Source organism: Callithrix jacchus, chromosome 2 (assembly GCF_049354715.1).
Source record: "Callithrix jacchus isolate 240 chromosome 2, calJac240_pri, whole genome shotgun sequence".
NCBI lineage: Eukaryota > Metazoa > Chordata > Mammalia > Primates > Cebidae > Callithrix > Callithrix jacchus.
The window spans coordinates 26,225,783-26,238,131 of record NC_133503.1 but is presented as its reverse complement, the minus strand read 5'-3'; the positions used below and the strand labels follow the sequence as shown (position 1 = coordinate 26,238,131).

Here is a 12,349-nt window from a genome sequence, read left to right as displayed (position 1 = left end):
TTATTTTGTTGTTAACTCATTAAGTTGTCTACATAAACTACAAATTGGAACAGTTTTATTTTATCCTTTTTAGTCTGTAGGCGTGTGATTTTTGTTGCCTGACTGCAGTGGCCAGAACAATAAAGTGGAGAAAGTGGCCATCCCAGTCTTGTTCTGGATCTTAGGATTTTGAAAGCATTGTCTTTGACCATTAAGTATGCAAGCTGTATAGTCTTTTCATCAATTCCCTTTGTCATGTTGGGCAAGTTCCTATCCATTAATTTGTTAGCAGTTTCATGAGTGGATGTTGAATTTTCTGTAATCTTTCTGTATCGATTTGGTCTTTTTTTTTTTTCCTCTTTGGACTGTTACTATGATGGATTTTATGCTGGGCACAGTGGCTCACTCCTGTAATCCCAGCACTTTGGGAGGCCGAGGCGGGTGGATCACAAGGTCAAGAGATCGAGACCATCCTGGTCAACATGGTGAAACCCCGTCTCTACTAAAAATACAAAAAATTAGCTGGACCTGGTGGCTCGTGTCTGTAATCCCAGCTACTCAGGAGGCTGAGGCAGGAGTATTGCCTGAACCCAGGAGGCGGTTGCGGTGAGCCAAGATTGCACCATTGCACTTCAGCCTGGGTAACAAGAGCGAAACTCCGTCTCAAAAAAAAAAAAAAAAAAAAATAAGATGGATTTTATTGATTCCAGAATTTTGAAACAGCTTATTTTTTCCTCCCAATCCCAAACTTGGTCATGGTACATTATTCACCTTATATATTTTATTTGTTGAGGAATTTTATGTCTGTTCATTTTGGATATTGTGCAGTTGTTTTTGGGCTTTTTTCCCCCTTGTATTATCTTTATCTTGGTATGGTATCATGTTAATTCTGGTCTTATAAAATGAATTGACAAGTGATTATTATTTCTGTAAGAGATTTGTAGAATTTGTGTTAAATCTTCAAATGTTTTATGAATTTGCTAGTAAGGTTTTAAACAATTCAGTTTTTAAAGAGAATTTATTGAGGTTTTAGTTAGGTTTTGGTAGTGTGTACCTTTCAAAGAATTGGTTCATTTCATCTAATCCTATGTGCATAGTTGTTCATGGTATTTTCTTTCTGTCCTGTGTCCTAATGAGAATCTATACTGTTATCTCTTCTTTGATTCTGAAGATTAGCAATTTCTCTGTCAGTATTGCTAGAGATTATCAATTTTACTGCTCTTTTCCAAGAACTAGTTTTTGGTTTTGATTGTTCTCTATCAGTTTGTTTACAATTGCATTGCTTTTCTGCCTCTTTTTTCTGCTTGCTTTAGGTTTAGTTTGGGTTTTTTTCTTTTTTTTTTTTTTGTAGACAGGTCTCACTTCATCACCCAGGCTGGAGTAGTGTTGTGATCATAGCTCACTGCAGCCTCAAACCCATGGGATCATGAGCCTCCTACCTCAGCCTTCTGAGTAGCTGGGACTATAGTGCTGTGCCACCACACCCCATTAAATTTTCCTAGTTTCTTAAAAGTAGTAGCTTATTGATTCGTGACCTTTTTCTTCTAATTTAGTAAAAAGCAGTTGGTTGATATAAATTGCAGCACCAGTATGGCTGCATTCCAAGCATTGTGATATTTTAAAATATTTAAATATTTAGTTTAAAATATTTTTTGGGACTTCCCTGTAGAATCATGAATTATTTAGAAATGTGTTGTTTAATTTCCAAGAGTTTGGAGGTTTTCTTGCTGTTACTGATTTCTAGATGATGGTCAAAACATACTTTGTATGATTTTATCGCTTTTAAATTTGTTAAGGTTTAAGACCCATGATGTGGTGGTATATCTTGTGAGTGTTCCATGTGTACTTGAAAAGAATGCTTATTCTGCATCTTTGCTAATTTTCTATTAATTCTGTAGACTACTGAGAGAGGAATGTTTTAAGTCTCCAACTGTAAATGAAGTTTTGTCCAGTCCTTTTTTTAATGTTATCACTTTTGCTTCGTGTTTTGTTTTGTTTATCACTCAGGCTGGTGCGTAGTGGCTCTCATGCTTCACTGCAGCCTCAAACTCCTGGGCTCAGTCTTTTCACCTGAGCCTCCTCAGTAGCTAGGACTACAAATGTACATCACCACGCCCAGCTAATTTTAAAATTTTTTGGTAGAGATAGGGTCTCCCTATGTCTTGGCCTCAAACAATCCTCCTACCTTGGCTTCCCAAAGCGCTGGAATTATAGGCATGAATGAGCCTCTGCACCTGGCCTCTTCATGTATTTTTATCATTATATGTCCCTTGGCAATTTTAATTGCTACTGTTCTTTGATGAATTAATATAAAAGGCTTATCTTTTTATTTTTTGGGACAGAGTCTCACTCTGTTGCCCAGGTTGCAGTGCAGTGGCATGTTCTTGTCTCACTGCAATCTTTCCGCCTTCCATGTTCAAGCAATTCTCCTGTCTCAGCCTCTCAGTAACTGGGACGACAGGTGTGTGACATCACACCTGGCTGATTTTTGTATTTACAGTAGAGACAGGTTTTACCGTGTTGTTCAGGCTGGTCTCGAACTTGTGGCCTCAAGTGATCCACCCACCTGGGACTCCCAAAGTGCTAGGATTACAGGCATGAGCCACTATGCCCATGTCCGGCATAAAAAATAGGCTTATTTTTTAATTCATCTTATTTGATTCACATTTACTGTTTCTGGTTTCTGAAAAAATAGGTTTCACACTTAAAATTTTATCAATGTTATTCTATTAGTATAAAGAAATAAATTCTGAGTGTTATTCTATGATCATGGTGATAGCACAGAAGTTAATGTGGCCAGAATTTAGTTTTGATTGGAAACTATACAAGCCATTTCACTTGAGTCCAATTAATCTTCTATTTCCAGAGGTAATGTACACAGTGGTTAAGAGCACAGCCTCTGGAGTCAGAACTGCCTGGCTTTGAATCTTACCTCCCAAGTACCAGGTATAGATCAGGGGCAAGTCATTTAGCTTCTCTGTCTCTCTAGCTCATTTGCAAATTGGGATAACCTCATTCAGTTGAGAGGATTATATGGGATAATTCATAGTACCAGACAGTAAAAATTATCATTGCCAGCCACAAATGTCAGATTGAAAATATATATTGTTTTTAGATAGGATGTCTCAAAATTGGAAATATGTACAAGGTTCAGATACCTTTTAAAAAAAGTACCATGAAAAGTTACCAAATAAGTCTAAGGGAAGTCAATTATAAAAGAACAAATTGTTCTTTTATGAATAATTTGTCTTTCATCAGTAACTCCTTGCAATGTCCACTTTACGTCTTATTAGGTCTGGTTGTGGTGGCTCACGCCTGCAGTCCCAGCACTTTGGGAGGCCAAGGCAGGCAAATCAAGAGATTGAGACCATCCTGGCCAACATGGTGAAACTCCATCTCTACTAAAAACACAGAAATTAGCTGGGAGTGGTGGCGTGTGCCTGTAGTCCCAGCTACTCAGGAGGCTGAGGCAGGAGAATCGCATAAATCCAGAGGTTGCAGTGAGCCGAGATTATGCCACTGCACTCCAGCCCAGTGACAGAGCAAACTCTATTTCAAAAAAAAAAGTCTTGTTAGTTTGAACATGAACAGTTCAAAATCATATTTATTGCTTCGGTTCCAATAAGAATTACAATTGATCCAAGCAGGGCAACATAACACATTGTGGTTACCTGGCATTAGCAACCACACTGTTGAAATGCTGTTTAATTAGCTTAAGAGAGCTTGCATAAAACTTCAAGTGGGCTGAAACTAAGTAAATATGTATTAAGGATAGCATCCATAGCAGTGATGAATCTAAGTGATAAAAGAGATTAATACTACATAAACACCAACTTTTAATGCACAATAAACAATTATTTGTCATCACTCTATGTCTATGAAAAAAAACACTAGAGGCCAGGTGCGGTGGCTCATGCCCATAATCCCAGCACTGGGAGAACGAGGCAGTCAGATCACTTGAGCCCAGGAGTTTAAGATCAGCCTGAACAACATAGTGACACCCCCGTCTCTTTAAAAAAAAAAAAAAAAAAACCACCAGGTTCCAGGGCATGTATGTGTAACCCTAGCTATTTCAGAAACTGATATGGGAGGATCTCTTGAGCCTGGGCTGCCGAGGCTGCAGTGACCCAAGATCACGCCACTGTACTCCAGCCTGACTGACAAGAGTGACCTTGTCTAAGAAAAAAAAAAAAAGTATCAGCTAATACTCATCCTATTTTTAATAGGGATTTTATTGTTTCTGGTACTATGCATCTAACTTTAGTACTAAATTTAAACATAGTACAGATAGCTTTTTATAATTTTCTGCTACCACATTGCCAAAACATAATTAAATCAGAAACAAAAACCACCCAGCAAAGGATTGCATTTCAGTAACTTTATTGAAAGGTATATCCCTTAGTACTAAAACATAATGGTAGTTGGTTAGTTTACTTCTGCCAACTCAAAATTAACAAGGACATATTCAAAATATTGAAATTTATCAGCCTTTTGGGAAAACTAAAAAGTTACCCATAAAACATGGTTTATAAAAGTTAAGATATACTGTGGTTCTTTGGTTTTTCATTGTGTATTGATCATAACATGATGTCAAATTGGTTACAGCCATTCTGGATGGACCTAGGCTATACATTGCACTGAGTAACTGTTTACAACACTTTAACACTGTACTTCTTACATTCACTGACATGGAGAATCCTACACACTACCTCAGCAGCCTCATTCATAGTTATGAAGGTGTCTACTTGCTTTTCTTAAGACTTTGTTTCAGCACAGTAAGGGCATCAGTGGAAGTATATTCTCTTTTTATAAAACTGCCATCATTTCTAATTTAAAAACAGTCTTTAGTAAAAAAAAACTTCTGGAATGTTGAATCTAGCCTGAACTTACCTTGGTGTGGGAAAGCAAATTTTCGAAGTGATAATTTATTCTGAGTTACTAATACAATAGAAACTACTTTTCTTGATGGGATTCAGTTTGAGGCAGTAGGTTCTGTATAAAAATTTTATCGTAGATACAAATGTCACCTGTTTTCTAGAAAAAAATATTAAAGATACCTTAATGAATATGACCAACTTTCTAGGTCTGTATTTTTCTTTATATAAAATGCCCTCAAATTTAAATGTAATTCCCATATAGCAATCAAGTCCACATTTCTGGATTATCTATTACTTGCATTATGGGGTGTGTTTATACTGCCTAGAATGTTAACCCTTATTATGCCTTAAAGGTGCATTTGTGAAATGTTGCTTTTGACATAAACTTCATAACTTAAAATTTAATATTTAAATTAAGTAGGAGTAGGATTAGAATAATGAAAGTGATTAAAGCTGTGGGAAGACATAGTTGATGGTATTAGTGTGGCTCCTCAAATACCATTTTCAATATCACCTAAAGATAATGATCTAATATCTAAAATTAGATCAATGATAGAAATGAAGATTCACAGTTTACCTTCTCAGGCTATTTCACATTTAGGCTTTTAGCTTTGATTTGAATGCTTCACAGATGAATTCAAATCTAAACATAATTCCACTACAGCATAACATTAATTAGGCAGTTTTCTAAAGTCTGAGACCATCATGCTTATCTCGTGTTTTGAGGCTTCGTAGCTTAAATCCATTGTAACATTATGGAATCCATAGAACAAGGTTGCGGAGAAAGGCTTCAGAGTAGGTTTTTGGTGCTGTCATAATCCTATTTAAATAAAGAAAACAAACAAAATCCAACTTAACAGAAGGCAGTCTGCCTAAAAACTAAGAAAACTGAAATGTTCATATCTAGTGTTTGTAATCATATGTAGATGTATTAAATGTTAACATTTAGTTTTGAGTAGAATAAGATAAATCATCACTGAGTTAGGAAATTTAGATGGCAAGAATGGATATCACATATGCGAAAAGCAAGTCGACATTTTTAATGCAAAGAACTACTTTTTAGTAGTCCAGCTGCTACAGCAATGATAGGTTACTATAGTGTTGACACACCCTGGCAGTTTCCAGATACCTAATGTAGAGACCATCTATCATAGCCTACTTTTTCTTTAAGTACAATATCCAAGTTCATACTGACTTTACTTATAAGCTAACAGTCTCAAATTAGTTCATACATGCTTCAGACTTCTGGTGCTGTTGTCTTGCTTAGCTTATGTAATTTTAAATAAGTCAGAGTTTTGGTCTACATACAGCAAGATCGTGTGCAATTAAAAAAAAAGCATGATTTTATTGCTACAAAGATGCTGTTCTCTAAGCTGAAAATTTAATGGAACAGCTAATGTATGTATCAGAGGTTGGATAATTCCTTACTCCTAAGGTGGTGTACCTGTATATAGTAAAGGCCTTTAAATATTAGCTGACTAGATCAGCGATGTCATTTTCCCCTTTACTATTCCAACTCCATTTTGTTTATTCTGAAGATAGTTACTATTCTTTAGTTGAAGAAAATTATGGCATTGGAAAATTTTCTTTATCTGAATTTGCCAATTAAGAAAAACATTTACCAATTAAGGAACCATTTCAGGAATTGTTGGAAGGTGAGTTATTCTGTAGTAACTATGCTTCAATTGCCGTGCAGTACGCCCAGAAACAATCCATTTCAACTTCTGAACATTTGGTTTGGAACACTTGTTTGATGAATATTCAGTTAAACACTTGGATACAAGCTCTTGCCAGAAGGTCAAATCTCTGCCATTTATCTGTACATAAATTTAAAAAAATTATTATTCAAAGTACATTCCACCTTATTTAACTACATTAATAAATGCAATCCTATGAACATGTGTCTTTGCTCATTAAAAAAATGTTAGGATAGCTACTTAAGTTTCAAATAAACACATGACATCTCATTTTACTTCAGGAGGTTTAGTTTCTTTTACAGCTGTTATGTTAATAGGATTTAGGCTATGTCCTTGACATACCTTGGAATGTTTCTGAAGACATTCTACTCCTTCTGTTAACTCTACACACTTCTGTGCTTGGATCTCTAATGCAATGATAGACAATGCCAACACAGAAGGCTGAAAGAGAGACATTTAAAGTAAATGCCAAATATAAAAACAAGTCACATAAATAAGTGTAATCTTTATCAAATATTTACCTTTGCTTTAGAAAAAATGATCCTGCAATGACATGCCTTAAGTTGAGCTTCTAATCTTTCAAAATTAATGCTATTTCTCCTTTAAAAAGAAAATGGTTTTGTTTTTATTAGGTAATACTACATGTAGTCAAAAGATATTTTTAGAAAAACATTGATGTCAATTTCTAAAGTGAAGCTTACATATATTTATCATACCAAGTGAACTATTTGAAGGAATTCCCCTTCCATCAGAGATATTAACTTCTTAAGGGTACCATATGGCTGTTTTAAATAATTTCAGCCAAAAAATTAAAATGAACAGTACTATGCCACAAATATAAAGATTTATTTTCTTTTAGTTTTTTTTTTTTTTAACCTGCAACTGTCTTTTGTATAACTCGATATTTTAGTCTTTTTTTTTAGACGGAGTTTCGCTCTTGTCACCCAGGCTGGAGTGCAATGGCGTGATCTCAGCTCACCACAACCTCCGCCTCCTGGGTTCAGGCAATTCTCCTGCCTCAGCCTCCTGAGTAGCTGAGATTACAGGCACGCGCCACCATGCCCAGCTAATTTTTTGTATTTAGTAGAGGGTTTCACCATGTTGACCAGGATGGTCTCGATCTCTTGATCTCGCGATCCACCACGTCAGCCTCCCAAAGTGCTGGGATTACAGGCTTGAGCCACCGCACCCGGCCTGATCTTTTAGTTTTAATAAATATTTCAATATCTACTGAAGGTCCTTTTTTCCATATATTTGTGTTAGATGCTTTTCTACTAGATTCTATAAAAGTTGAAATGTACTTTAATCCCAAGAATTAGCTTTAATGAAGCTACTGACGATGGAACATTTTCCCACTTATGCTGGACATTAAAGTTCAAGGAGCCACAGCTGTCATTTTACTTATTTTTGTTAGAATTCTATGACAATACTGATTTTATGCAATATCCATACAATACCATTCTGATTTCCTAATCTGTCTTGTTCAAAACAAAGGGCACTTACCTCTCAAATGGCAAGTTCTCTTGAAGGAGTGAATAATACAGTTGCAGAAATTGAAAGGCAGTAGTAGCTTTGACTTTCCAGCACACCTTCTCCAATACAATCTTTTCCATTCGCATCAAGTCTGAAACCGTAAACCTGTATTGACTTATTCGGATTAAGTCAGTTGCCAATGGGACATTCCTTTCCTCTTCTATTGACTTTACAGCCAAATAGAAGCAGCTCAGTCCAACACATCCAAGGTGTTTGGGCTGTACCTAAAATAAACAAAACCAGGAAGTCCATGACTCTACTTTATTTCAATTAAAACATAAAGGATAACCTAGAACTGAGACCCAAATTTAAAATGCATATTTGAGGTTTATTTCTCAGCTGTGATGAACTTAACACAATCCACTCATACCTAAAATATAGCCTGTCAACATTATGGACCCTACTTGGAGCCAATTTTTGACTGATTGGACTGAGTTTCACTATAATGTTTGGTTCAGCATAGAAAAATTGTATGTGTGTGTTTTTTTAATCACTGTAAAAATACAAGTAAACATTGTTATAGTTTGACCAAATAAGTTAACTTGTCAAAGACATAGGACTGAAATACTTTATGGCTATAAGAAAATAAGCCATTTCTTTCCAGGATGTTGGATTTTTTCCAGGCTCCTGTTTTTGTAGGAACACATATAAAACAGTTTTAAAATACTATAACATATACTGTTTACTCTGCCTGTAAAGTTCTATTCACTAACTAATCTTTATCACTTAGTATTGTGAATGTCTGCAGTATGAGGCACAGTCAAAACTTTACCCAGTCGTTTACCTCCAGTTTAAATGAAACTAAGTTTTTACCAGTATTACTATCTCTGTGTTCTCTCTTTTCTTGTAACCTCTTCTGCAGTACACTTATGTCTCTTTAAAGGCATAATGTAGTTATTTTTCTTATTATGACTTGTACATAAGAGCAACGATCTTATTCTCACATAAGAGTGAATTATACCTGAGGGACAGCTGTATATTATTCATTTGTGCAACATTTACAGAATCAAAGATAGTGCCTACACATATGAAACGTCTAAAGAGTTTAATTAGTCTGTTGAACACATTTCTTGAATCTTCAACAAATACTTAAGTCCTTCTTCATGATGCACTGTGTTAGATACCAAGGACTAAAATATGAGTTTCCTTGTAATTGTCACATCATCTTAATTTCCTCCAGTACGGTGTACAGGAAAGGCAGATGCATTTGTAACAGTTAAACTCTGAAAGCTACATAGTCTTATTTATCTGGGATAGTTGTTCTTCCTGCAGATACACTCTCCTCTCTAATGCATGTACACTGAAGCTGGAAATGCCAAGCATAACCAAGTCTTGACTAGGTCTAAGACTAAAACATTTACAATCTTATTTATGGGTAGTGATAAAAAAATATATCTTAATTCTTAGCCACAATCTAGCCTTTAATAAATTTTTGCCACTAATAATTTCTAAAAATGGTAAATAAGTGGACAAATCCAACCCATCAAGAAGGGTTTTTAACAAAAAAAAAACAGCCAACTTTCTTACCAGGAAACTGCAATTAGTTACTTGATACTAGACTTTTTCATTTCAGTATTTAAGTCTAATACTTGATGTACTACTCTTGATTATGATAAGAAATCCTATTAATGCCGTAGTAGACAAAAACTAATGTTGTGGCTATTTGCTGAAAATAAAAAAGATCAAGTTTATGAATATCAGCTAAAAGGTAACAAGTCCATCTCCAAAACAACACACTGAGCAAAATTAAAAAAGGTGTAGCTTCAAACATACCTTCATTTTAGACAGGAATCTGTCCAGTAAATTCACAGCTAGAGAAAATGTCTCTGTGTCGAAGCCAAAGAACTGAGTTAGACTAAGAAGATCTTTTACTTCAAAGTCCCTTAGTCTTGCAGTCATTCTGAGGCCATTATCGTGTGCAGACTCAATTAGTCTCAAGCCACAGACCTTTGGCTGACATCTAGACTCCTGTTCCAAAAGGGCATTCAGCTGCTGTAGCAGTTTCTGAGAGTCAGTTGTTGTGAGTACCTCAATCATCTATATATAGAAAAAAAGACCAGAAAGGAGTGTGAGAGTAGTCCTTCCTGCTTTCCTTGGCCATCTTTGTACTGGGCCAAGAAGTGATTTATAAGTCTCCCATCCCCCAATGCGGCTAGTGCATCTAAGTCATTGCAAAATGCCATCTGTTATTTCCCTTCAACAAGTTGGTCACAACCTAAATCGAGTTCCTAGAGGGAGGGAACCATGCTTGTGAGAAAAAATAAAACGCAAATCTTCAAGAAATACTTGTTCGAGTTATTTATTGTCAACAGATAACCATGAATAGACACCGTAAGACAAGATATAGAAACTGAAAAGCAAATAGTAGTAAGTATTCTACCATTTATTAACAACATCAATTGTTCAAGTTACTTAATAATTGTACTTAGTTCCTCATTTATGAAGTAGGGATAAGGTTTATGACCTACCTCACAGATTTGTGTGAATTGAATGAAATCACGTAAAGAGCTTAGCACGTTATGGCAGGTTCTTAAAAAACACTGAACAATAATGATGAGCTTGAGCTTATTTCTAGATTTATAAAATGAGGGTAACAATAACTGTGGCTGAATGTGAAGCTTGAATAAGATTATTCACTACTTAGAGTACAGCACAGTTCTTGGCACACAATACTCAGTATTAACTAGTTAGGAAAGGAAACTTAAAAGGTGACTTTAGGAGGACGTATTCGGGCGGGGGTGCTAACGTAGTCTGAAAGGTGAACCTGGGAATTCCACTGATTTAATTATGCATAACACAACCTTGTCCCGGGCAGAAGCTAAGCCCTGGTTACAAGGAAAATCCCTCGCCACACCAACTTAAAGAGAGGAAGGCAAAAGGTCTTCCGAGTTGGTCGTGTGAGGAAACTCTAACTGCAGGGGTTCCATTCTTTCTCCACTGACTATTCCCTGGGGCCGGGCCGAGAGACAGTAAGGAACCTCTGGAGGCCGGATCCGGCTCCGCCCCTCCAGCCGCGGACAAGCCCGGGCTTGTGCTCAAAGCAGCGGTAGAGTTAACTGCGGAAAAGGGCGCGGGCCAGACCTACTCCGCGCCCCGCGCCTCCAACCCAGCTCCCTGCGCCCCCAATCCCACTCCCCAACCGCACCTGGCAGTCAACACCCCCGCAGTCCCACTTACCTCGACAGCGACTGCAGCTCCTCAGCGGTAACCACCCTCCCCGGGCCTGCTCACCTCACCCCACGATATCAGATCCGAGTGACCTACGAGGAGAGGGGACTCGCAGGAAAGAGGAGAGAGGCCCGGGGAGGGGGACTGTCCAGGGTGGAGGTCTCGGCAACGCCGCCGAGACAACTCGGCTCAGATCAGGGTCAGCTCGGAGCCGAAGGGGCCGCGTCGGCTCTGCAGAGAAATATATTGGAGGGCGGAGCTTTCTCGCGAGAAGGGGGTATTTTCGTCGCTGATTGGTGTAATTCTTTTGATGGATGGCTTCCGCGATCCGTAAACGGCTGGGCGATGGAATAAGAAACCTGGCCAATCAGTTCACACTTCCCGTTATCTGGCGTCAAATTCCCCGCCCCCTTCCCCGCCTCTACCTCTAAGCGTCTCTCACTGGAGAATTTTCCAAAGCGTCTTCATTCACAGGCGGGCGGAATTAAATACTCTGCATCAACCCTTGCCTGGGTCAGGTCAAACGTCTGTCAGCCGATTGGCCGGGGTTTTGTTCCAGAATGTACTGTTTGTTCTGTGGGGTTTAGAAGCTCTACAGCGGTTCTGCCCCGTCTTTCTAAAAATACAGTGAGTAGTTAAAAAAGAAAAAGTCAGGCTTTGATTTTTCATTACAGATAAAGAGGTGGTGGAATTTCTGTGATGTGGTTTATCTACTTCCAGAATGCTCTCTTCGTGAACTTTGGAAGACAGTTGATCCTTGCCTTAGTTTCCTTTTTGTACAATTTATCAAATAATGGAGTTAGACTGTGTAATGTCTTGACCCTGTATCAATTTGCTTAAGCAAATTCAGGTCCATTAGTAAAAGGGCCTGAAAAACGGTGCACAAGAAGTCAGTTCTAAACTCTTATGGATTACACAGTAGTTGCATATCTCTGTTCTCATGGCCCCAGTTCAGTTTCTCTTGCTTTGAAAAATGAAAATTTGGAAGGTTTGCTGTCACCTCTGCTGTTTGCCCTGCCCTGTACTTACCTAAGGCAATGCCACAGAACAAAACTCTGGAAAGCGGGGAAAGGGGTGGGGAGGAAAGGGGAAGGA

General features: G+C 37.6%; 1 protein-coding gene across 1 annotated transcript; it reads right to left on the bottom strand.

Moving 5' to 3' along the window:
- Nucleotides 1-4,342: 4,342 nt before the first annotated feature.
- Nucleotides 4,343-11,473, bottom strand: CCNG1 (cyclin G1). The gene is made up of 8 exons (XM_035284393.3): nt 11,264-11,473; nt 9,860-10,123; nt 8,057-8,310; nt 7,075-7,153; nt 6,896-6,994; nt 6,549-6,673; nt 6,479-6,499; nt 4,343-5,676 (listed from the first exon to the last, which is right to left on the bottom strand). The coding sequence occupies exons 2-8, from the start codon at nt 10,121-10,123 to the stop codon at nt 5,610-5,612; spliced, it is 909 nt and encodes a 302-aa protein (XP_035140284.1). The 5' UTR covers nt 11,264-11,473; the 3' UTR covers nt 4,343-5,609.
- Nucleotides 11,474-12,349: the final 876 nt, after the last annotated feature.